This window comes from Aquarana catesbeiana, linkage group LG06 (genome assembly GCF_042186555.1).
Source record: "Aquarana catesbeiana isolate 2022-GZ linkage group LG06, ASM4218655v1, whole genome shotgun sequence".
NCBI lineage: Eukaryota > Metazoa > Chordata > Amphibia > Anura > Ranidae > Aquarana > Aquarana catesbeiana.
The window spans coordinates 416,773,799-416,800,042 of NC_133329.1; the positions used below are offsets into that span (position 1 = coordinate 416,773,799).

General features: G+C 52.9%; 1 protein-coding gene across 1 annotated transcript; it reads left to right on the forward strand.

Moving 5' to 3' along the window:
- Positions 1–984: 984 nt before the first annotated feature.
- On the forward strand, positions 985–13,102 carry STEAP3 (STEAP3 metalloreductase). Its single transcript, XM_073634565.1, is given in 11 exon segments — positions 985–1,025; positions 1,027–1,379; positions 1,382–1,441; positions 1,444–1,463; positions 5,066–5,393; positions 5,396–5,592; positions 9,032–9,155; positions 9,158–9,207; positions 11,681–11,766; positions 11,768–11,865; positions 11,868–13,102. Coding segments are annotated over 11 exon segments (1,446 nt in total). The 3' UTR covers positions 11,957–13,102.
- Positions 13,103–26,244: the final 13,142 nt, after the last annotated feature.

The following is a 26,244-nucleotide window of genomic DNA, read 5'->3' on the forward strand; positions in this document are numbered from 1 at the left end:
ATTATCTCCCCCCCCCCATATATATATAATAATAATTATCTCCCCCCCATATATATAATAATTATCTCCCCCCCCCATATATATATAATAATAATTATCTCCCCCCCCCCATATATATATAATAATAATTATCTCCCCCCCCCCATATATATATAATAATAATTATCTCCCCCCCCATATATAATAATAATTATCTCCCCCCCCCCCCCCCATATATATATAATAATCTATTTTATTCCCCCCCAGATCCGGGTGTCAGGAGAAGTTCCCCCATCAGGTAAGTGCCCCATGTTGGGGGTGTATTTGGGCAGCTGTCAGTAAATTGGGGGAGAGTTTGTGACTTTCCTGACAGTCAGTAACATTGTACAAGGGCACGGCATATGTCAGTGCTATATCTCCCCCCCCCCATGTGATTGTGTGTGGAGTGCGCCCACACTGCGTCCTCCCTACTGACTCCTCCCCCAGGGGTCCCAGCCCCGCCCCCTCCCAGATCTGACCAGTCAGCAAAGATAAGAGAGGATATATGATGAGGCCCTCCACCCTCCAGGACAGGACCGCCGCCCTCCACCCTCCAGGACAGACCGCCGCCCTCCACCCTCCAGGACAGACCGCCGCCCTCCACCCTCCAGGACAGACCGCCGCCCTCCACCCTCCAGGGACAGACCGCCGCCCTCCACCCTCCAGGACAGACCGCCGCCCTCCAGGACGCTGCGATGGTAAGGAGGTACCCCCCCCACCCCCAATTATCAGGCTCCACATGCCGTCTCTCCGGCGTATGTCAGCAACATTAGTACCCTCCCATCCAGAAATATCCCAGAGAATCAGCCAATCACAGAGCGCGGGATCCAGTGTTGGGTGGATAATAATGATATTCCTCATCATATGGGGGGGAGGGGCACTGTGAGATTGCTGCTCATATAATGGGGGGACGATCATCTCTCCCCCTCCTCCACCCTAATCTGATATTTTTATTTTTTTGCAGGCATGGTGACCTCAGACATGGCGAAGCCTCTGCTGGCGAATGAGCGCAGTGACCCCGCCCCCTCGGGGCATCCTCTGCGGGGGAACCATCAGCATTCTGGGTAGCGGGGATTTCGCCCGCTCGTTGGCCACCCGCCTCCTGTATTCTGGATTTAAGGTGGTGGTGGGAAGTCGGAACCCGAAGCGTAGCTCCGCCCTCTTCCCAGCCGACGCCGAGGTGACCTTCCAGGTGGACGCCACCAAACGCTCGGATCTGATCTTTGTGGCCGTCTTCCGCAATCATTACTCCTCCCTGAAGCCGCTGGCGGAGGATCTGGCGGGGAAAGTTCTGGTGGACGTCAGTAACAATCTGGAGAGCAGCGCCGGGCGAGAGTCCAACGCCGAGTACCTGGCCGCGCTCTTCCGCAATGTACCGTGGTCAAAGCCTTCAACGTGGTCTCCGCCTGGGCCCTGCAGTCCGGGCCAAGGACGGCAACAAACAGGTAGGAGGAAAGGCTCCGCCCCTTTTATCTGTTCCTCAGTTTAGTGCGGAGCGCCGCAACCCAGACCCCGCATGTGCGTCCGGAACACCTGTCCTCAACCGATCGATGTGCGTCCAGAACCATTACACCTGTCCTCAACCGATCGATGTGCGTCCAGAACCATTACACCTGTCCTCAACCGATCGATGTGCATACAACTACCGCCTCTGTCCTCAACCGATCGATGTGCGTCCAGAACCATTACACCTGTCCTCAACCGATCGGTGTGCGTCCAGAACCATTACACCTGTCCTCAACCGATCGATGTGCGTCCAGAACCATTACACCTGTCCTCAACCGATCGATGTGCATACAACTACCGCCTCTGTCCTCAACCGATCGATGTGCGTCCAGAACCATTACACCTGTCCTCAACCGATCGGTGTGCGTCCAGAACCATTACACCTGTCCTCAACCGATCGATGTGCGTACAACTTCCGCCTCTGTCCTCAACCGATCGATGTGCGTACAACTGCCGCCTCTGTCACCAACCAATCGATGTGCGTACAACTGCCGCCTCTGTCACCAACCGATCGATGTGCATAGGACCATTGTGACTGTCACTGATGTGTACGGGTCACAGCTCATCACAAGCCCTGGTGACCCCCCCCCCACAAACATATACACAGAACTGGGCCGACTATTGGCAGAGTACAACCCTCAGTGCCGTCTGAATGAGCCCCGCCCATAACATGCGTCCTATAACAACCGACTACAGCACTCGCCCCAAGATGTGTTACTTTATAAACCCCCCCAATTATTTCTAACACCCCACAATTCCCTTTATAACCCCAACTCCTTCTATAATCCCCCAATTCTCTCTGTATATGTTCTCCAATTCTCTATAACCCCCACAATCCCCCCGTTCTCTCTATAATCCTCCAATTCTCTATATAATCCCCCCAACACTCTGTATATGTTCTTCAATTCCTATAACCTCCACAATCCCCCATTCTATCTGTATATTTTCTCCAATTCTCTATAACCCTCCAATTCCCTCTATATTTCCCCTGATTCTCTATAATCTCCCCAATTCCTGCTGTAACCCCAAATTCCCTCTATAATCCCTCCAAATCTCTCTACAATCTCCCAATTACCTCTATAATCCCCCAACTTTCTGTATATGTTCTCCAATTCTCTATTACCCCCACAATCCCCCATTCTCTCTATAATCCCCCATTCCCTCTATAATCTCCAAATTCTCTCTATAATCTCCCCCAATTCTCTCTATAATCCCCCATTCCTCTATAATCTCCCAATTCCCTCTATAATCCCCCCAATTCTCTCTAAAATCCCCCATCTCTCTATCTCCCCCAATTCTCTCTATAATCCCCCATTCCCTCTATAATCCCCCCAATTCTCACTATAATCTCCCAATTCTCTCTATAAACTCCCAATTCCCTCTATAATCCCCCCAATTCTCTCTATAATCCCCCATTCTCTCTATAATCTCCCCCAATCTCTCTATAATCCCCCATTCCCTCTATAATCCCCCAATTCTCTCTATAATCTCCCAAATCTCTCTATATTCACCCCAATTCCCTATAATCTCCCCAATACTCTATAATCACCCCACTTCTCACTATAAAGCCCCCCAATTCCCTCTAAAATCTCCCCAATTCCCTCTATAATCCCCCAATTCCCTCTATAATCTCCCCCAATCCTCTCTATAATCCCCCAACTCCTATAATCTCCCCAATTCTCTCTATAATCTCCCCCAATTCCCTCTATAATCTCCCCCCAATTCTCTCTATAATCCCCCCCAACTCCTTCTATAATCTCCCCAATTCTCTCTATAATCTCCCCAAATTCCCTCTATAATCTCCCCCAATTCCCTCTATAACTCCCCAATTCCCTCTATAATCTCCCCCAATTCTCTCTATAATCTCCCCAATTCTCTATAATCCCCCAATTCTCTATAATCTCCCCCAATTCTCTCTATAATCCCCCAATTCCTCTATAATCCCCCAATTCCCTCTATAATCCCCAATTCTCTCTATAATCTCCCCCAATTCTCTCTATAATCTCCCAATTCCCTCTATAATCTCCCCAATTCCCTCTATAATCCCCAATTCCCTCTATAATCTCCCCAATTCTCTATAATCTCCCCAGTTCTCTCTATAATCCCCCCAATTCCCTCTATAATCTCCCCAATTCTCTCTATAATCCCCAATTCTCTCTATAATCTCCCCCAATTCTCTCTATAATCTCCAATTCCCTCTATAATCTCCCCAATTCCCTCTATAATCCCCAATTCCTTCTATAATCTCCCCAATTCTCTCTATAATCTCCCAATTCCCTCTATAATCTCCCCAATTCTCTATAATCTCCCCAATTCTCTCTATAATCCCCCCAATTCCCTCTATAATCTCCCCAATTCTCTCTATAATCCTCAATTCTCTCTATAATCCCCCAATTCTCTCTATAATCTCCCCCAATTCTCTCTATAATCTCCCAATTCCCTCTATAATCTCCCCAATTCCCTCTATAATCTCCCAATTCCCTCATAATCTCCCCAATTCCCTCTATAAGCCCCAATTCCTTCTATAATCTCCCCCAATTCTCTCTATAATCTCCCAATTCCCTCTATAATCTCCCAATTCCCTCTATAATCTCCCAATTCCCTCTATAATCCCCCCAATTCTCTCTATAATCTCCCAATTCCCTCTATAATCTCCCCCAATTCCCTCTATAATCCCCAATTCCCTCTATAATCCCCAATTCTCTCTATAATCCCCCAATTCCCTCTATAATCTCCCCAATTCTCTCTATAATCCCCAATTCCTCTATAATCTCCCCCAATTCTCTCTATAATCCCCCAATTCCTCTATAATCTCCCCAATTCTCTATAATCTCCCCCAATTCTCTCTATAATCCCCCCAATTATCTCTATAATCCCCAATTCTCTCTATAATCCCCAATTCTCTCTATAATCCCCCCAATTCTCTCTATAATCCCCCCAATTATCTCTATAATTCCTTCTATAATCCCCCCCCAGTCTTGTCTATGTCCCTAATTATTACACCGTCACACCGCATTGTTCTCATCAGGAAGCCAAACCTGAGAAATGACAGGAAGTGGCTAAAAGAGGCCGCAGGAAATCAACGGGAGATGGAAAAAAAAAAGTTAAAACAGTAATTTCTAAAAGAAACAAAAAGGAAATTGTTTGATTATTTAGCAAAATAAACTTCATATAATTTGGAGTTTAGATGGACATTGAAGTGCCTCCTGACCAGTAATCTTGTATGTCTGGCTGTATAGGAATGCCAGAGACGCTGTGTAACCTTCACTGACATGAATCTCCCTCCCTACACTGAAGGTGACACCAGTCTGTAAAATCCCGTCCACAAAGCCGTTGTCACCCGATTGTCAGATATAATATTTGTTATTGTGGGGATCCTCTAAGGGGGGGGCACAGTGTAGATTATTGTGTGTCTGGGTTATGGTGCCATCAGAGGGCGGTTCTCTTTATGATGGAAGATGAACCTGTCTGGGCTCAGCCATGAACCAATCAGAGTGAGCTGTGTGGAATTTGCACTGACATTCTGCTCCGCCCCCTCTAGGTCCTCATCTGCTCGGACAGCATCGATGCCAGGAGCCGCGTGGCCTCCATCGCACGCACCATGGGCTTCATCCCGGTGGATATGGGGGCGCTGTGTGCGGCCCGTGAGATAGAGGATGTCCCCCACCGCCTCCTGCCGCTCTGGACCATTCCAGCGGCGCTCGCCATCTGCCTCTTCTTCTTCTTCTATCTGTATAACTTTGTGCGGGTCGTTCTTCACCCGTATCTGATGGAGAAGAAGAACCGCTTCTACAAGATGCCGGTGGAGGTGATGAACGTCACCGTGCCTGCGTGGCCCTATGTCCTGCTATCCTTGGTCTACATGCCGGGAGTCTGGCTGCCTTTTACCAGCTGCGCAATGGCACCAAGTACAAGCGATTCCCAAACTGGCTGGACCAGTGGATGATTCACCGCAAGCAGATCGGTCTGGTTAGCTTCTTCTTCGCAGTCCTCCATGCGCTCTACAGTTTGTGTCTTCCGATGCGCCGCTCTGCCCGCTACCAGATCCTCGATGACGCCTTCAAACAGGTACGTCTGCTGTCTGAGAATGACCGGGACTGGTGGCCGAGTCCAGCTCTCTGTGCCTCCCCATCAGGTCAGCTGGAGAAATGTATTGGGGTGGGTTTCGTTGGGTTGGTTAGGATGGTTTAGTGGGCTTTGGTTGGGTTGGGATAGGTATGGTTGGGTTGGTTAGGATGGGTTTAGTGAGCTTTGGTTTAGTTGGGTTGGATAGGTATGGTTGGGTTGGTTAGGATGGGTTTAGTGGGGTTTGGTTAGGATGGGTTTGGTTGTGATTGGTATGGTTGGGTTGGTAAGAATGGGTCTAGTGAGGTTTGATTGGGGTGGGTTTGGTTGAGTTGGTTAGGATGAGTTTAATGGTCTTTGGTTTAGTTGGGTTGGGATAAATATGGTTGGGTTAGTTAGGATGGGTTTAGTAGAGTTTGGTTAGGATTGGTTAGGTTGGGATAGTATGGTTGGGTTGGTTAGGATGGGTTTAGTGGAGTTTGGTTAGGATGGGTTGGGTTGGGTTGGGATAGGTAGGGATAGGTTTAGTGGGGTTAGGATTGGATGCGATGGTTTGGTTTGAGCTTTCTTTCCCACAAAAATTAAACACAGAGAAAATAAAACAATGTAAAGGGACTTTTCATTGTACACAAAGTGTGTAAACTTACAATCGCCTTGTTAAAAGCTATAATGTTTATTTCACACCAAACCAACCCAACCAATCTAAACCCTGAAAAGTCCCTTTATGTGGGCTTTTCTCTTTGTTTATATGACATTTTGGATGTAGTTACTGGTGACTCGGCTCACTCTACACTTAATTGATATGTAATGAGCCATAAATGACAGCAGGCTGTATACTATATACTGTATATAACCCAGAGAAACCTAATATTCCCACCTGCTAGTTACACCCCATACCTGACAGAGACCGAAGAAGGTCCTAATATTTATATGGTCTGTCTGTATGGTTTGTATCACTTATATAGTGAGTCTGTGAAATTACAATACATGGTGACAGGTTCTCTTGTAGCCCACCTCCTCTGCTGCATACACCTCCCTGTAAATGTTTTATGATAATCAGAACATGCACAGGCCCCCCACAACCCCCCATGTGACAATTCACAGGCCTGGTGATTGGAGCACTGCATCATGGGAGGAGAGGGTCACATGCCCCCCATACATGGAAGTACCGGGTATTACTGAGGGGCTGAAGAGGGGGAAGGGAAGGCAAGTGACAGGTTCTGATTGCACAATGGAGGCGTTCTGTACTCTGAGCGCTACGAGGAAATGATTGCAGACACATGAAGAGATTATTGTTTGTTGATGTCGCCATCCTCCAACCTTTCCACACTCACCAAAAATACAAATACTTTATTCATTAGCAGAGGGAGATGGGGGGGGGGGGGGTAAGTTCATGTTCTATAGAGGGGGTCCATATACAGTGAGGGGGAAAAAAGTATCTGATCAGCTGCTGATTTTGTGACAAAGAAACGATCGTCTATAATTTTATTGGTCGGTTTATTATAACAGTGAGAGAATAACAACAAAAATATCCAGAAAAACACATTTAAAAAAAGTTATAAATAAAGTTATAAATTGATTTGTATTTTAATGAGTAAAATAAGTATTTGACCCCTTAGTACTTGGTGGCAAAACCCTGGTTGGTGATCACTGAGGTCAGACGTTTCTTGGAGTTGGCCTCCAGGTTTGCACACATTCTCAGGAGGGATTTTGTCCTCTTTGCAGATCCTCTCAGCTCCCTCCACATATTTTCTATGGGATTAAGGTCAGGAGACTTTAATGTGCTTCTTCTTGAGCCACTCCTTTGTTGCCTTGGTTGTGTGTTTTGGGTCATTGTCATGCTGGAAGACCCATCCATGACCCATCTTCCATGCCCTGCTTGAGGGAAGAAGGTTCTTATCCAAGATTTGAGGGCGAGGGGGGGGGGGGTAAGTTCATGTTCTATAGAGGGGTCCTATACAGTGAGGAAGTATCTGATCTTCATGTCTGACGGTTGAGGAGTGAGTTTTGTCCGCTCTTGCAGGACCATAGGCTCCGCTCCATTTTATTAAGAAGACTATGTTTCTTTGGGGATGGTGTTCTTGGGGTCATGGGACCTTCATGTATGACGGTGGGGATGGTGTTCTTGGGGTCATAGACCTCCATGTATGACGGTGGGGGATGGTGTTCTTGGGACTTCATGTTGACGGGGGGTTGGAGGTTCTTGGGTCATAGGACCTCCATGTATGACGGTGGGGGATGGTGTTCTTGGGGTCATAGGACCTCCATGTATGACGGTTGGGGGATGGTGTTCTTGGGGTCATAGGACCTCCATGTATGACGGTGGGGATGGTTGTTCTTGGGGTCATACAGGCAGTTCCTCCTCCTCCTAAACACGGTGAGTTGAGTTGATGCCAAAGATCTCGATTTTGGTCTCATCTGACCACAACAATTTCCCCCAGTTCGCCTCGGAATCATTCGATGTTCATTAGTGATCTTCAGACGGACCTGTACATGTGATTTCCTGAGCAGGAGGACCTTGCGGGGACTGCAGGATTTCAGTCCTTCACGGTGTGTAGTGTGTTACCGATTGTTTTCTTGGTGACTTGGTCCCCAGCTGAGATCATTGACAAGATTCTCCCGTGTAGTTCTGGGCTGATTCCTCACCGTTCTCATGATCATTGAACCTCCACGAGGTGAGATCTTGTATGGAGCCCCAGACCGAGGAGATCGATCGTTATTTTGTGTTTCTTCCATTTGTGAATAATCCCACCAACTGTTGTCACCCTCTCACCAAGCTGCTTGGCGATGGTCTTGTAGCCCGTTCCAGCCTTGTGTAGGTCTACAATCTTCTCCCGAATCCTTGGACAGATCTTTGGTGTTGGCCATGGTGGAGAGATTGGAATCTGATTGCCTCTATGGACAGGTGTCTTTATACAGGTAACAAGCTGAGATTAGGAGCACTCCCTTTTAATAGAGAATGCTCCTAATCTCAGCTCGTTACCTGTATATAAGACACCTGGGAGCCAGAAATCTTGCTGACTGATGGGTGATGAAATACTTATTTCACGTATTAAAATACAAATCAATGTATAACTTTATGAAATAGCGTTTTTTCTGGATAATTTTTTTTGTTATTCTCACTGTTCTAATAAACCGACCAGTAAAATTATAGACCGATCGTTTCGTTTGTCAGTGGGCAAATTTACAAAATCAGCAGCCGATCAAATACTTTTCCCCTCACTGTAGCAGTTGTCTTGTAGGGGTGACATATAAAGGGGTTCAATATCCTGTTGTATATTTCACAGATCACTATCTCTCTGGGATCTCTATTGACCATTTATAGACATGTTGCTGTGCGCCCCTCTGTAATAGAGGCTGCACTATGACTGTCATAGGCAGTAGTCATGTGATCAGGTCAGGTGATGATCCCTGTCCAATCAGAGGTGTCTCTGTGTTTCAGGTGAAGCAGAATGTGACGAGTTCCTGGGTGGAGGAGGAGGTGTGGAGGATGGAGCTCTACCTCTCGCTGGGATTGTAGCTCTGGCAATGCTCTCCCTCCTTGGCTGTGTCCTCCTTACCCTCTGTGGGAATTCCCTGAACTGGAGAGAGTTCAACTTCATCAGGTGAGCACTGCCTGTCCTTCCCGTTCCATCATGGCTGCCGGCCTGTCCTTCCCGTTCCATCATGGCTGCCGCCTGTCCTTCCCGTTCCATCATGGCTGCCGCCTGTCCTTCCCGTTCCATCATGGCTGCCGCCTGTCCTTCCCGTTCCATCATGGCTGCCTGCCTGTCCTTCCCGTTCCATCATGGCTGCCTCGTGTACTTCACAGTCCATCATGGCTGCCAATAGATCTCCTCTCCATCTATTCTTCTCCGCCCTCAGCCCATCTTCATTTCCCTCCTCCCATTTCCTCTCCTTTTCCTCTACCTTCTCCTCTCTATCCGGCCCCCCCTTTTCTCTCATCGTCTGCCCCTGCTTTGTTTCTCTCCTTTTTCTCATCTCAATTGTCTCCTCTCCTTCTCTCTGCTCCTCGCCACTTCCTTCTCTACTCCACTCCACTCTACTTTCTCCTTTTCTCTCTTCCCATTCTCTCCTCTACTCTCCTCCTTCCTACTGTCCCTTCCCTACCCTTCTCTGCTCTCTTCTCCATCTTCTCCTTTTCCATGTCTCCACTACTCTTTCCCAACTCATCTCCTCCCCCACCTCCATTTCTCTCCTCTATGACCACCCCTCCCTCACTTTCCATGTCACACCTCCATACCCTGCTCTCCTCTCCATGCCTGCTCTCCTCTCCTCTCCATGCCCTGCTCTCCTTCCACACCTCCATACCCTACTCTCCTTTCCACACCTCCATACCCTACTCTCCTTTCCACACCTCCATACCCTGCTCTCCTTTCCACACCTCCATACCCTACTCTCCTTTCCACACCTCCATACCCTGCTCTCCTCTCCACCCCTCCATACCCTGCTCTCCCCTCCACCCCTTCATACCCTGCTCTCCTCTCCACACCTCCATACCCTGCTCTCCCCCTCCACCCCTTCATACCCTGCTCTCCTCTCCACACCTCTATACTCTTCTCTGCTCTCCATACATCACCTACTCTCCTCTCCACTTCTCTGTATAACTCTGCCCAGACTTTCTATCAGCATAACAAGGACAGTTCAGGAACTCCTCTAATATCAACCACTAAATCTGTCTGTATTGGTAGGCGGCGGTATAGGTGATGAGCAGCCCCTGATATCCACCCAGTGTGGGGGAGGGGTGTGTGTCAAGGTGGAGTTCCCCTTCAATGTGTTTTGGTATTATGGGTGGACTTAGGCAATACGAGTTTTGGGGGGTTGTAGATGGAATGTATGATGACCCCCCCCAGTCTGCAGTGTCGGGGGGGGGGCAGAGATTGGGGGGGTTGTAGATGAAATGTATGATGACCCCCCCAGTCTGCAGTATTGGGGGGGTTGTAGATGGAATGTATGATGACCCCCCCAGTCTGCAGTACTGGGGGCAGAGATTGGGGGGTGTAGATGGAATGTATGATGACCCCCCCAGTCTGCAGTATTGGGGGGTGTAGATGGAATGTATGATGACCCCCCCAGTCTGCAGTATTGGGGGGTGTAGATGAAATGTATGATGACCCCCCCAATCTGCAGTGCTGGGGGGCAGAGATTGGGGGTGTAGATGGAATGTATGATGACCCCCCCAGTCTGCAGTATTGGGGGGTGTAGATGGAATGTATGATGACCCCCCCAGTCTGCAGTATTGGGGGGTGTAGATGAAATGTATGATGACCCCCCCAATCTGCAGTGCTGGGGGGCAGAGATTGGGGGTGTAGATGGAATGTATGATGACCCCCCAGTCTGCAGTATTGGGGGGGTGTAGATGGAATGTATGATGACCCCCCCAGTCTGCAGTGTCGGGGGGGGCAGAGATTGGGGGGTGTAGATGAAATGTATGATGACCCCCCCCAGTCTGCATTATTGGGGGGTGTAGATGAAATGTATGATGACCCCCCCAGTCTGCAGTGTCGGGGGGGCAGAGATTGGGGGGTGTAGATGAAAGGTATGATGACCCCCCCAGTCTGCAGTGTCGGGGGGGCAGAGATTGGGGGGGTTGTAGATGAAAGGTATGATGACCCCCCCAGTCTGCAGTATTGGGGGGGTTGTAGATGAAAGGTATGATGACCCCCCCAGTCTGCAGTGTCGGGGGGGGCAGAGATTGGGGGGTGTAGATGAAAGGTATGATGACCCCCCAGTCTGCAGTGTCGGGGGGGGGCAGAGATTGGGGGGTGTAGATGAAATGTATGATGACCCCCCCAGTTTGCAGTGCTGTGCCCCGTTGGTGCTCAGTGCCGCACACAGCCCTCCCCTCCCCCCTCAGTCTCCGGAGAGACTAAAGAAGAATTTGTAATGGGAGTTTTTCACTTTTCTTCTCCAATTATTTTCTTCTTTCTCTTCGTTACAATTGAAGTGAAAATTGTGACCGGTTAATTCCTGACTTTTCTGGTCGCAGGGGACCCTCCCCCTCCCCCGTACAAATCTGAATGCGGCTTAATCAGGACTCCGCCGCCGTAATGCGCAAATTCTTTAAACGTTTATTTTTTTGTCTTTGCAGTCAAAGTTGGGATTTGCCGCCCTGGTGGTCGCCACTCTCCACACTCTGACCTTCGGCTGGAAACGAGCGTTCGAGGCAAATCGCTACAAGTCTACCTTCCCCGACCTTCACCCTGACCCTCATCCTACCGCTCATCATCATCCTCGCCCGCACCGCCTTCCTCCTGCCCTGCCTCCGCACAAAGCTGGCGAGATCCGCCGGGGGTGGGAGAAGAACACCAGCGCCAGGTTCTCCGATCTCAGCGACACGTCCAACGAATCTTCCAGCAACGTATAGACCAATGGAGGAAGAGGGTCATGGGGGGGCGCCGCACCGCCTGGAGGGGGGGGATGGGAAGCGGAATTTTCCACAATCTCCATGTAGAAAGGTGGAGAAGCAAAAAAAGAACTAAAAACGCGCCCCCTACAGGCTGTGGGAGAAACAGATTTGCAGTAACCCATAGCAACCATTCTGCCACCCATCATTGTAGTAACCCATAGCAACCACAGAGTCCACCACCCATCACTGTAGTAACCACACAGCCCTCCACATAATAGTTTGGAGCCCTCAGAGAAGATGCACATCTGGTTTTGCTCTCCTTCTTTATTAAAGTTGCATTCTGTGAAATGCTATTATTGGGGCGGGGTCCCTGCTCTGTGTCCCCATGGGGGAGATTTCTTCCCACTTCCTGCAGTGTGATCATAGCAGTAGTGAGGGGACAGACAACGATCAGACTCCATAGTACTGCAGTGTATGGAGGACCAAAGGACGGGTTCTCCCGGAGTCATCAATGGAATACAAAGCTGGAATGTGGATTTCCTGCTCTCTGGGGCCCCACTGTGGTCAGAAGAGGAAGTTCATCCATCTCCATCCCCACCAAATACTGCCGACGGAGTTCCACTTTAATAAAGTGCCTCCAGAAAATATCTATTCCAGAGAGTGGTTGCCGGGGGTTACTGCACATCGCTAAGTGTTACTGCACTTTATGGAGCAAGCTGAACTCTATGATTTGGTGTCCCCCCCCGGGTTGTGTCTGGGCGGATCTCACTGCACCGGAGACCTGGGGTCCCATTTCCGGGCCCACTGAAGGGCCACAGACTGAGCGGGCCGGGCCCCCAGCAGTGAGGAGTGACAGGATGTTGGGGAATCGGCATCTTCCATGTGATGAGATTCGGAGAACGATGAGAGGAAAACATGAAATGTTAATGGTGCCCCCGAGACCAATCCTGAGAGCCCGGGGCCCCCGCAGGCGGCAGAATGTGATGAGGACAGACAGCCGGCCCCCCCGGGGAACGGAGAGGCATCTGAGGCCAGCAACCGGGGCCCCCCGCCAGATAAAGAGGACCTGTCATAGTAAATGATAGTCTGTGTACCACGCATAGTGAGACCCTGTGCGGCTTCTCCCCCCGCCCTGCACAACATCTCCCCTCACCCTGCACCGCCTCTCCCCTCGCCCTGCACCGCTTCTCCCCTCACCCTGCACCGGACGCAACGTCTCCCCTCGCCCTGCACAACATCTCCCCTCACCCTGCACCGGACGCAGCGTCTCCCCTCGCCCTGCACAGCGTCTCCCCTTGCCCTGCACCATACCTTCCCTTGCCCTGCACCAGGCGCAGCGTCTCCCCTCGCCCCGCACCGCCTCGCCCCGCCTCTCCCCTCGCCCCGCAATGGACGCAGCGTCTCCCCTCGCCCTACACCACACCTTCCCTCGCCCTGCACCGGGTACAGCGTCTCCCCTCGCCCTGCACCCGGTGCAGCGTCTCCCCTCGCCCTACACCTCTTCTCTCCTCACCCCGCACCAGACGCAGCGTCGCCCCTTGCCCTGCATCGCTTCTCCCCTCGCCCTGCACCACACCTTCCCTCGCCCTGCACAGCGTCTCCCCTTACCCTGCACCGCTTCTCCCCTCGCCCGCACCAAACACAGCATCTCCCCTCGCCCTGCACCGCCTCTCCCCTCGCCCTGCACCGCCTCTCCCCTCGCCCTGCAATGGACGCAGCGTCTCCCCTCGCCCTACACCACACCTTCCCTCGGCCTGCACCGGGTGCAGCGTCTCCCCTCGCCCTGCACCATGCCTTCCCTCGCACTGCACCCGGTGCAGCGTCTCCCCTAGCCCTACACCTCTTCTCTCCTCACCCCGCACCAGACGCAGCGTCTCCCCTTGCCCTGCACCGCTTCTCCCCTCACCCTGCACAGCGTCTCTCCTCGCCCCGCACCAGAGGCAGCGTCTCCCCTTGCCTTGCACCGCTTCTCCCCTCGCCCTGCACCATACCTTCCCTTGCCCTGCACCAGGCGCAGCTTCTTCCCTCACCCTGCACGGCTTCTCGCCCCGCACCGAACGCAGCATCTCCCCTCGCCCTGCACCGCTTCTCCCCTCGCCCTGCACCACACCTTCCCTTGCCCCACACCAGACGCGTCTCCCCTCGCCCTGCACCAGTCGCAGCGTCTCCCCTCGCCCTGCACCAGTCGCAGTGTCTCCCCTCGCCCCGCACCGGACGCAACGTCTCCCCTCGCCCTGCACCACACCTTCCCTCGCCCTGCACAGCTTCTCCCCTCGCCCTGCACCACACCTTCCCTGCACTGGGTGCAGCGTCTCCCCTCGCCCTGCACCGCTTCTCCCCTCGCCCCGCACCAGACGCAGCATCTCCCCTCGCCCCGCACCACACCTTCCCTCGCCCCACACCAGGCACAGCGTCTCCCCTCGCCCCGCACCAAACGCAGCGTCTCCCCTCGCCCTGCACTGCCCTCGCCCCGCACGCAGCGTCTCCCCTCGCCCTGCACACCTTCCCTCGCCCTGCACCGCCTCTCCCCTCGCACCGGACGCAGCGTTTCCCCTCGCCATGAACCGCCTCGCCCCACACCGAACGCAGCGTCTTCCCTCACCCTGCACCGGGTGCAACTTCTCCCCTCACCCTGCACCACACCTTCCCTCGCCCTGCACTGGGCGTAACGTCTCCCCTTGCCCTGCACCGCTTCTCGCCCCGCACCGGACGCAGCGTCTCCCCTCGCCCTGCACCACACCTTCCCTTGCCCTGCACTGCACCTTCCCTCGCCCTGCCCCAGGCGCATCTCCTCTCGCCCCGCACCGCTTTTCCCCTCGCCCACACCGAACGCAGCGTCTTCCCTCGCCCTGCACCGCTTCTCCCCTCGCCCCGGATACGGCATCTCCCCTCGCCCCGGATACGGCATCTCCCCTCGCCCTGCACCTCTTCTCCCCTCGCCCCGCACCGGACGCAGCGTCTCCCCTCGCCCCGCTTCTCCCCTCACCCTGCACCACACCTTCCCTCGCCCCGCACCAGACGCAGTGTCTCCCCTCACCCTGCACCACACTTTCCCTCGCCCTGCACCACTTCTTCCCTCGCCCTGCACCGCCTCTCCCCTCGCCCTGCACCGCCTCTCCCCTCGCCCTGCACCGCTTCTCCCCTCGCCCTGCACCGCTTCTCCCCTCGCCCTGCACCGCTTCTCCCCTCGCCCTGCACCGCTTCTCCCCTCGCCCAGCACCGCTTCTCCCCTCGCCCAGCACCGCTTCTCCCCTCGCCCTGCATCACACCTTCCCTCGCCCTGCACTGGGCGCAGCATCTTCCCTCGCCCCGCACCAGACACAGCGTCTCCCCTGCACCGCTTCTTCCCTCGCCCCGCACCGGACGCAGCGTCTCCCCTCGCCCTGCACCACACCTTCCCTCGCCCTGCACCACTTCTCCCCTCTTCTCCCCTCATCCTGCACCGGGCACAGCATCTCCCCTCGCCCCGCAGCGGGCGTGGCTTCTTCCCTCACCCTACATGGAATCACATGAGAGGTGATGGGGGAAGGTGGAGTGTGCAGCGGTGTCTTCCCTCCTGATTGGTGAGGATTGATGGAAGTAGGCGGAGTGTTCTCTCTGATTGATGCTGATGGAGAGTCACAAAGTATGAGCTCCTGTCATGTTATGCAGAACATCTCACAGCCGGCCAATACAATGCAGAGTCTCAGGTATGGGGTGACTGTTCTACCATCAGAGCAGATCTGAGTGCAGCGCCCCCAGCAGGTTAGGATGAGATCTTCCCATTTCATGACAATGATTGACTGCACAACCTCTCTAATCATCTGCTGTGAATGATCTATGAACACGGGTCTGGTAATGGTGTCACCCGTCTGCCCCCCCCATCCCAGTATTGGTGTCAGCCGTCTGCCCCCCCCCATCCCAGTATTGGTGTCGCCCGTCTGCCCCCCCATCCCAGTATTGGTGTCGTCGCCCGTCTGCCCCCCCCATCCCAGTATTGGTGTCGCCCATTAGCGGAATTGGTGTGTCACGGGGGGCGGTATCAGCACGTCAGGGGAGCAGTATCGCCGTGTCACCAGGGAAGGGGGGGTGTTGGAGCGGTATCGGCGTGTCACCAGGGAAAGCGGGTGTTGGAGCAGTATCGGCGTGTCACCAGGGAAGGGGGGGTGTTGGAGCGGTATCGGCGTGTCACCAGGGAAGGGGGGGTGTTGGAGCGGTATCGGCGTGTCACGTGGGAAGGGGGGGTGTTGGAGCGGTATCGGCGTGTCACCAGGGAAGGGGGGGTGTTGGAGCGGTATCGGCGTGTCACCAGGGAAGGGGGGGTGTTGGAGCGGTATCGGCGTGTCACCAGGGAAGGGGGGGTGTAGGAGCGGTATCGGCGTGTCACCAGGGAAGGGGGGGTGTTGGAGCGGTATCGGCGTGTCACCAGGGAAGGGGGGGTGTAGGAGCGGTATCGGCGTGTCACCAGGGAAGGGGGGGTGTAGGAGCGGTATCGGCGTGTCACCAGGGAAGGGGGGGTGTAGGAGCGGTATCGGCGTGTCACCAGGGAAGGGGGGGGTGTAGGAGCGGTATCGGCGTGTCACCAGGGAAGGGGGGGTGTAGGAGCGGTATCGGCGTGTCACCAGGGAAGGGGGGGTGTAGGAGCGGTATCGGCGTGTCACCAGGGAAGGGGGGGTGTAGGAGCGGTATCGGCGTGTCGCCAGGGAAGGAGGGGTGTTGGAGCGGTATCGGCGTGTCGCCAGGGAAGGGGGGGTGTTGGAGCGGTATCGGCGTGTCGCCAGGGAAGGAGGGGTGTTGGAGCGGTATCGGCGTGTCGCCAGGGAAGGGGGGGTGTTGGAGCGGTATCGGCGTGTCGCCAGGGAAGGGGGGGTGTTGGAGCGGTATCGGCGTGTCACCAGGGAAGGAGGGGTGTTGGAGCGGTATCGGCGTGTCACGTGGGAAGGGGGGGTGTTGGAGCGGTATCGGCGTGTCACCAGGGAAGGGGGGGTGTAGGAGCGGTATCGGCGTGTCACCAGGGAAGGGGGGGTGTAGGAGCGGTATCGGCGTGTCGCCAGGGAAGGGGGGGTGTTGGAGCGGTATCGGCGTGTCGCCAGGGAAGGGGGGGTGTTGGAGCGGTATCGGCGTGTCACCAGGGAAGGGGGGGTGTTGGAGCGGTATCGCCGTGTCACGTGGGAAGGGGGGGTGTTGGAGCGGTATCGGCGTGTCACCAGGGAAGGGGGGGTGTTGGAGTGGTATCGGCGTGTCACGTGGGAAGGGGGGGTGTTGGAGCGGTATCGGCGTGTCACCAGGGAAGGGGGGGTGTTGGAGTGGTATCGGCGTGTCACGTGGGAAGGGGGGGTGTTGGAGCGGTATCGGCGTGTCACCAGGGAAGGGGGGGTGTTGGAGTGGTATCGGCGTGTCACGTGGGAAGGGGGGGTGTTGGAGCGGTATCGGCGTGTCACCAGGGAAGGGGGGGTGTTGGAGTGGTATCGGCGTGTCACGTGGGAAGGGGGGGTGTTGGAGCGGTATCGGCGTGTCACCAGGGAAGGGGGGGTGTTGGAGCGGTATCGGCGTGTCACCAGGGAAGGGGGGGTGTTGGAGTGGTATCGGCGTGTCACGTGGGAAGGGGGGGTGTTGGAGCGGTATCGGCGTGTCACCAGGGAAGGGGGGGTGTAGGAGCGGTATCGGCGTGTCACCAGGGAAGGGGGGGTGTAGGAGCGGTATCGGCGTGTCACCAGGGAAGGGGGGGTGTAGGAGCGGTATCGGCGTGTCGCCAGGGAAGGGGGGGGTGTTGGAGCGGTATCGGCGTGTCACCAGGGAAGGGGGGGTGTTGGAGCGGTATCGGCGTGTCACCAGGGAAGGGGGGGTGTAGGAGCGGTATCGGCGTGTCGCCAGGGAAGGGGGGGGTGTTGGAGCGGTATCGGCGTGTCACCAGGGAAGGGGGGGGGTGTTGGAGCGGTATCGGCGTGTCGCCAGGGAAGGGGGGGTGTTGGAGCGGTATCGGCGTGTCGCCAGGGAAGGGGGGGTGTTGGAGTGGTATCGGCGTGTCACGTGGGAAGGGGGGGTGTTGGAGTGGTATCGGCGTGTCACCAGGGAAGGGGGGGTGTAGGAGCGGTATCGGCGTGTCGCCAGGGAAGGGGGGGTGTTGGAGCGGTATCGGCGTGTCACCAGGGAAGGGGGGGTGTTGGAGTGGTATCGGCGTGTCACGTGGGAAGGAGGGGTGTTGGAGCGGTATCGGCGTGTCGCCAGGGAAGGGGGGGTGTTGGAGCGGTATCGGCGTGTCACCAGGGAAGGAGGGGTGTAGGAGCGGTATCGGCGTGTCGCCAGGGAAGGGGGGGTGTTGGAGTGGTATCGGCGTGTCACGTGGGAAGGAGGGGTGTTGGAGCGGTATCGGCGTGTCGCCAGGGAAGGGGGGGTGTTGGAGCGGTATCGGCGTGTCACCAGGGAAGGGGGGGTGTAGGAGCGGTATCGGCGTGTCGCCAGGGAAGGGGGGGTGTTGGAGCGGTATCGGCGTGTCGCCAGGGAAGGGGGGGTGTTGGAGCGGTATCGGCGTGTCGCCAGGGAAGGGGGGGTGTTGGAGCGGTATCGGCGTGTCACGTGGGAAGGGGGGGTGTTGGAGCGGTATCGGCGTGTCACCAGGGAAGGGGGGGTGTTGGAGCGGTATCGGCGTGTCACGTGGGAGGGGGGGGGTTGGGTCTGTATGAATGTTTGATGAAAAGTATTACTATGTATCTCAGGACTTCCTGTTCCAGTGCGATGAAGTGTCAGCTCTGCGGACGAATGCTGCGATTTGTACAGTCTGCTCTCTGTGATCGGAATTTAGTATTCAGAATTTGTGCCTTAATAAAATGTTTTACCATCCCCCGTCTGGTATCTCTGTGCAGGGAAGGCGATTGGTGGAATTCGGTTATTCGTCTGACCAATCAGAGTTTATCATTGACTGACATGACGTCGGTGAGCTGCAATCTGATTGGTTGTTCTGGGTCCTATTGGGGGGATTTCCCTTCACTTCCTGCTGCAGGGACACAAGAGGAAGTGAGAGGAAATCCCCTCATAGTCCATTGTCCCCAGAACAAGGGGGGAGGGGAAATGCTCCACTGGGGACGGTGCCAACATTTTTGGATTTCCATTCACATTCTGTCTCAGATTTAGGGTGAATCTCCCCAGCGGGGACACAGACAATAAAACCTGACAGGGGGTGTAACCCTTCACAACATAAGCTCCGCCCACTGGTATACTTCAAAGCTGAACTGCGGCCGTACATAAACGAATGCAGATCTGTGTTCAGATTATTTATTACAAGCCGTATAATTACCGTCATCCTCCTATAATCTCCGTACAGCAGAGCTCAGACTGGGAGAGGGAAAAGCAGAAGTGCTGCAGTCCAAAATGCATGCTGATAGGAGGGGAGAGCAGAGTGCCAGAGAGGAGCTCATCAGTTTGCTGCTTCTCCTTTCATCATCCAATCACAGGCTAGGGGAGGGACAAGACCTGTTACTGAACTGCATCAGAGTAAAAACTTTGCTGTGTAAATCTCAGAACTGAATGGACAAAAATATGAATCCTTTGGCAGGTAAAATCTTGAGACAGATTTGCTCGTGGATTTACACCCCACCCAATACTGATCCTGCAGAATGTTCCCCTCCCCCACACCAAGGCCATGTAGTACTGAGATCCTGGTGACCGGACGATGTGCTCTCCTACCCTGGGCCCCAAGAACTGCAGTCATGGGCCCCCCCAAGAAGTGGTGACCTGCACACAGAGCGGGGGTTGGGGAGGCAGTTTATTGGTTGGTGTGATGGAGGAGGAGATAATAGTCTTATCACTCCCGATCAGAAGAACACAAAGAACAGTGCATGTCCGAGTTCCCAGAATCCTCCAGGCTCAGAGAAGATGGCGGAACGTTCTGGTCACCAGCTGCAGACGGGATTCTTCTTGTACTGTCTGTAGTCGGCGTCACAGAAGAGGGCGATTTCCGTCTCATGGACTGCGGAGGAAGAAGAGGAGAGATTATACCCCGCCCACCACACCCCAAAAATCCACCTCAGAGGAGCCGTCCTGAGTGGACAAAGTCATCTTCTATAGGTTACAGGTCACATCCTACATGTAGCAGGCCCTTCTATGGGTCACATCTGAGGGTAGCAGGTCCTTCTATGGGTCACAAGTCGCATCCTAGATGTAGCAGGTCCTTCTATGGGTCACAGGTCACATCCTAGATGTATCAGGTCCTTCTATGGGTCACAGGTCACATCCTAGGGGTAGCATGGCCTTCTATGGGTCACATCCTAGGGGTAGCAGGTCCTTCTATGGATCACATCCTAGGGGTAGCAGGTCCTTCTATGGGTCACATCCTAGGGGTAGCAGGTCCTTCTATGGGTCACGGGTCACATCCTAGGGGTAGCAGGTCCTTCTATGGGTCACGGGTCACATCCTAGGGGTAGCAGGTCCTTCTAAGGGTCACGGGTCACATCCTAGGGGTAGCAGGTCCTTCCATGGGTCACGGGTCACATCCTAGGGGTAGCAGGTCCTTCCATGGGTCACGGGTCACATCCTAGGGGTAGCAGGTCCTTCCATGGGTCACGGGTCACATCCTAGAGGTAGCAGGTCCTTCCATGGGTCACAGGTCACATCCTAGGGGTAGCAGGTCCTTCCATGGGTCACAGGTCACATCCTAGGGGTAGCAGGTCCTTCTATGGGTCACAGGTCACATCCTAGGGGTAGCAGGTCCTTCTATGGGTCACAGGTCACATCCTAGAGGTAGCAGGTCCTTCTATGGGTCATAGGTCACATCCTAGAGGTAGCAGGTCCTTCTATGGGTCATAGGTCACATCCTAGGGGTAGCATGTCCTTCTATGGGTCATAGGTCACATCCTAGAGGTAGCAGGTCCTTCTATGGGTCACAGGTCACATTCTAGGGGTAGCATGTCCTTCTATGGGTCATAGGTCACATCCTAGAGGTAGCAGGTCCTTCTATGGGTCACAGGTCACATCCTAGGGGTAGCATGTCCTTCTATGGGTCACAGGTCACATCCTAGGGGGTAGCAGGTCCTTCTATGGGTCATAGGTCACATCCTAGGGGTAGCAGGTCCTTCTATAGGTCACAGGTCACATCCTAGAGGTAGCAGGTCCTTCTATGGGTCATAGGTCACATCCTAGAGGTAGCAGGTCCTTCTATGGGTCACAGGTCACATCCTAGGGGTAGCAGGTCCTTCTATGGGTCACAGGTTACATCCTAGGGGTAGCAGGTCCTTCTATAGGTCACAGGTCACATCCTAGAGGTAGCAGGTCCTTCTATGGGTCATATGACACATCCTAGGGGTAGCAGGTCCTTCTATGGGTCACAGGTCACATCCTAGAGGTAGCAGGTCCTTCTATGGGTCACAGGTCACATCCTAGAGGTAGCAGGTCCTTCTATGGGTCATATGACACATCCTAGGGGTAGCAGGTCCTTCTATGGGTCACAGGTCACATCCTAGGGTAGCAGGTCCTTCTATAGGTCACAGGTCACATCCTAGAGGTAGCAGGTCCTTCTATGGGTCATATGAAACATCCTAGGGGTAGCAGGTCCTTCTTTGGGTCATAGGTCACATCCTAGAGGTAGCAGGTCCTTCTATGGGTCACAGGTCACATCCTAGGGTAGCAGGTCCTTCTATGGGCAGAAGGTCACATCCCATGGGTGTCATCTTCTATGGGTCACAGGGCATATTTTATGGGTGGTAGGTCATCTTCTATTAGCTTTCAGGTCACCTCCTGTGGGTCACATTCTATAGGTGTCAGCTTGTATCTGGGCTGGGAGAGTTCTATAGCTTTAGGGTCAAATCCTATGGGTTAGGGACACCTATGGGCCACAGGTTACATTCTATGCATCGCATCCTGTGAGTGGAAGGTCATCTTCTAGGGAGCACAGGTCACATCCAATGGGTGTCAGCTCATTTGGGCATAAGGTCACGGTCATCTTCTATGGGTCACAGATGGCATCCTATGGGTGGCAGGTCATCCTATGGGCATAAGGTCACAGGTCATGCAATGGGCATAGGCTCACAGGTCACCTTCTATGGGACACAGGTCACATCCTATGGGTTAGATTTAGAGATGTCTGTTAAGTCCTATAAGTTTCGGGTCACATCTTATGGGTTACGGTTTTGGGTCACGTTATGGGGGTCAAGTCACATTCTATGGGGATCACTTTGTAGCGGGTCGGGGATATTGGAATTCTCTGACTGCAGAGCGCCCCCCCTCCCCCTCTTAAGGGCCCGCTTAGACAGTCACAGGGTACCTGGATGGACAGAATAATGGAAGCGCTCATTGACAATACAGGTTCCAGGGCGGCCATGCTTACCCCGGCTCTAAAACTTAAAGTGGATCTAAAGCTAAATCCTTTTATTACTTTTGGATGGAGTGTGGAAGGATTAGAGCCCCTGTCATGTTTTACTGCAGTCTGTGTCCCCGCTGGGGAGATTCACCCTTTATGTCCTGGTTGTCACAGAGACATAAACTAATGGATGTGTCTCTGGGACAGGAATGAAGGGAAATCTCCCTAACAGGATGCAGATGAATTTTAACTCTTTCCTACTTCATCCAAAATAGACTCAAGTTTGGTTTTTGATACTTATTGATGGAAAGACAAAGCTAATGGCCCCCAAATTCTTCTAAAAAAAATTCGTTTTTTTTTTAAACAAGTAGCCCCTGAATTAAATCTCTCATTTCTGATTGGTTGCCATTGGATACCGCACAATGCAGAAGGTGCGCTGTTACAACCCATCTACACTCTGTATTTAGCACGCTCAAACCCCCCCCCCACCATCTTTCTGCCATCTCCATCCTCCCGGATTGCGGTTTTCCTGGCCCGGTCCTGGCGGTGGTTGGGGGATGGGCGAGGTGCTTCATGCCAACTCTCATCTGATGTTTAATTCATACGGCTGAAGAAATATGCAAAGTGAAGCACAAATTAGCGGCTCCTGCGCTCCCTTCAAACGCCTCTAATTACCCACCTGGGAGCGAACGCGGCTGTGGCACGCACACAGACGTCTGAGCAGTCACCGTGCTGTCACCCCCGCCGGGTCAAGGACCTGCTCCCTGGAACCCCAGTTACATCTTATTCATTCCTGACGCGTCACACAGGGAGGCGGCCGGCGCAGACAACTTAACCCGTGACCATCCCGCCCGGCAGACGTACCGATCCGAGGACCGGCAGATATCCAACACTGTCCGACGTGACCGACAGAAACTCGGCACCGTACAATATGACTGGCAGATACACACCATACAACAATTATCAACTAGGGTTCCTCCAGAGGTTCCCATTGGTCCCATGATACTCTAGAGTTTCTCAAAGATACCTAGAGATTCAACACTAGCGTTCTCCAACCAGGGTTCCTCCAGAGGTTTCTAGGGGGTTCCTTGAGCTGTGGCTGGCTGACCATCCCACCTGAAAGACGTAGCAATCCGAGGACCGGCAGATATCTACCACCGTACAACATGACCGGCAGATACTCAATACCATACGACAAGAATTATCAACTAGGGTTCCTCCAGAGGTTCCTCAAGGCTTCTTAAGCTGTGGCTAGTTGACGACCCAATGTGATGGTATCTTTCAGGTTAGGATTCCAAGCAGCACTGTAAGGAGTAATTTCTTCCACAACCACCAATGTTAGGGGCATATCCCTTATGACCCCTGATGGACTAATCTTAGTGGGGTTCCCAGGACCTGAAAATTATTTCAAGGGTTCTGCTGGGGTAAAAATGTTAAGAAAGGCTGCCGTCAAGCATGACAGGCATATACTCAACACCAGCCGACAGGCATTCTTAACTAGGGTTCCTCCAGAGGTTCCTTGAGCTATGGCTGGTTGATGTCCCAATCTGATGGGGTCTTACAGTCCAGCTAAATGTATGGATAACATTCCAATCACCATTATAAGGTGTCCTTTCTTCTACAATCACCAATGTCAGATTAATTTCCCTTATGAAGGATTCCTCTGGTGTAAAAAGGTTGAGAAAGGCTGCTGTCTGACACAACGTGCAGATACTCAACATCATCCAACATGACCGGCATATATCCAAGACCCTACAAACATGACTGACAGAAACCCAACACCATTCAGTGTGACTGGCAGATACTCACCATTGTCTGGCAGATACCATACAACATGACCAGCCGATACTCCACATCATACAACATGAATGTCTCAACCAAGGTTCCTTAAGAAGTTGTTAGGGGTTCCTTGAGCTGTTGCTGGTTGACTTTCCTTCATAGTTCCAGGTTGGCCAACTGTAAGGGTGGCATTCCAAACAGCACTGTAAGGGGTCAGTCCTTCCACTAACTACCAATGTTAGGGGCATTTCCCTTTTAACGCCTGATCGACTAATCTTAGCGGGGTTCCCTGGACACCTGAATATTTTTTTCAAGGGTTCCTCTGGGGTAAAAAGGTTGAGAGGGGCTGCCGTCCGACACGACAGGCAGATGCTCAACACCATCCAATAAGACTGGCATATATCCAACACCCTACAGCGATCCCAAGTGCCATACCTTCACTATATAGCAACCCTTGTAAGTATTTTTAAGAGCGAGGGTTTCTTTGGGTTTATCAATTTTTATTCCATTTAAATTTTCCTTATTATCATCCTTTCCCTTGACAGGGTCAGACCAAACTTATTTTTCTATCATCTATATTATATATACCCTAATCACGTGCACGGAACAATCCATGAAACGCGTAGAGCCGATATATGCCGTGTTTCTATCCTTCTTGTTATGTACCTTGTTACCGCCATATTCAGTTTTTTATATAAATTAAAATCTTTTATTAGTAGCTATGTGCTTCATTCAAAGTCCCACTTCCTGCTTTTTCAATAGATAGGGATGGAGGCACTGGACCTTACCAGGTCACCACCTCATTTAAAGTCCCAAATTGTTTCTCTTCTATATAACCTTACAGCATGAATGACAGATACCCAGCACTGTCCAATGTGACCAACAGAAACTGGACACTGTCTGGCATGACCGACAGATACATGACTTTATCCCATGTAATGGGCAGATACTCTACACATTATTCAACATGAACGTCTCAACCAGGGTTCCGTGGAACTCTAGGGTTCCTCCAGAGGTTATTAGGGGTACCTTGAGCTGTGGTTGATTGACCTCCCATTTGATGGAGCCGCCATAGTTCCCAGCTGGCCAGCTGTAAGGGTGGATTTCCAACCAGCACTGTAAGTGGATATTTCTTCCACTGACTACCAATGTTATAAGGAAAATGCCCCTAACACCTGATGGACTAATCTTAGCGAGGTTCCCAGGACACCTGAAAATTATTTCAAAGGGTTCCTTTGGGCTAAAAAAGGTTGAGAAAGGCCGAGGTTCAACACGATGAGCAGATACTCAACACCATACAACATGAAGGGCAGATGCTTAACACATTACAACAGGCATTCTCAACCAGGGTCCCTTGAGATGTGGCTAGTTGATGTCCCAATCTGATGGGGTCTTCCAGTCTTAGCTAAATGTAAGGGTGGCATTCCAACCAGCACTGTAAGTGGTCATTCCTTCCACAACCACCAATGTCAGGGGCATTTTCCTTATGACAGACTAATTTTAGCAGGGGTTCCTCTGGGGTAAAAAGGTTGAGAAAGACTGAGGTCCAACATGATGGCCAGATACACCACACCATCCAACAGGCATTCTCAACTAGGGTTCCTCCAGAGGTTCCTATGGGTTTCTTGAGCGGTGGCTGGTTGACGTCCCAATCTGATGGGGTCTTCCAGTCTTGGTTAACTGTAATGGTGGTTTTCCAACCAGCACTGTAAGGGGTCATTCCTTTCACAACCACTAATGTCAAGAAAAATGCCCCTATGACCCCTGAAGGATTTCTCTGGGGTAAAAAGGTTGAGAACGGCTGCCATCCAACACGACTGGCAGATACTCCACACCATCCAACACGATTGCCAGATATCCAACACTATACAGCTTGACTGACAGAAACCCGACACCATCTGGAATGACTGGTAGATACTCTCCACCATCCAGCAGATACCCAACAACATTCAACACGACTAGCAGATACCTAAAACCATACAACATGAACGTCTCAACTAGGGTTCAGTGGAGCTCTAGGGTTCCTCCAGAGGTGGTTAGGGGTTCATTGAGCTATGGCTGGTTGACCTCCCATCTGATGGTGTCTTCATAGTACATGGTTGGCCAACTGTAAGGGTGGCATTCCAACCAGCAATGTACGGGGTCATTCCTTCCATGGACCACCAATGTTAGAGGCATTTCCCTTATAACCCGATGGACTAATCTTAGCGAGGTTCCCGGGACACCTGAAATTTTTTTTTAAGGGTTCCTCTGAGGT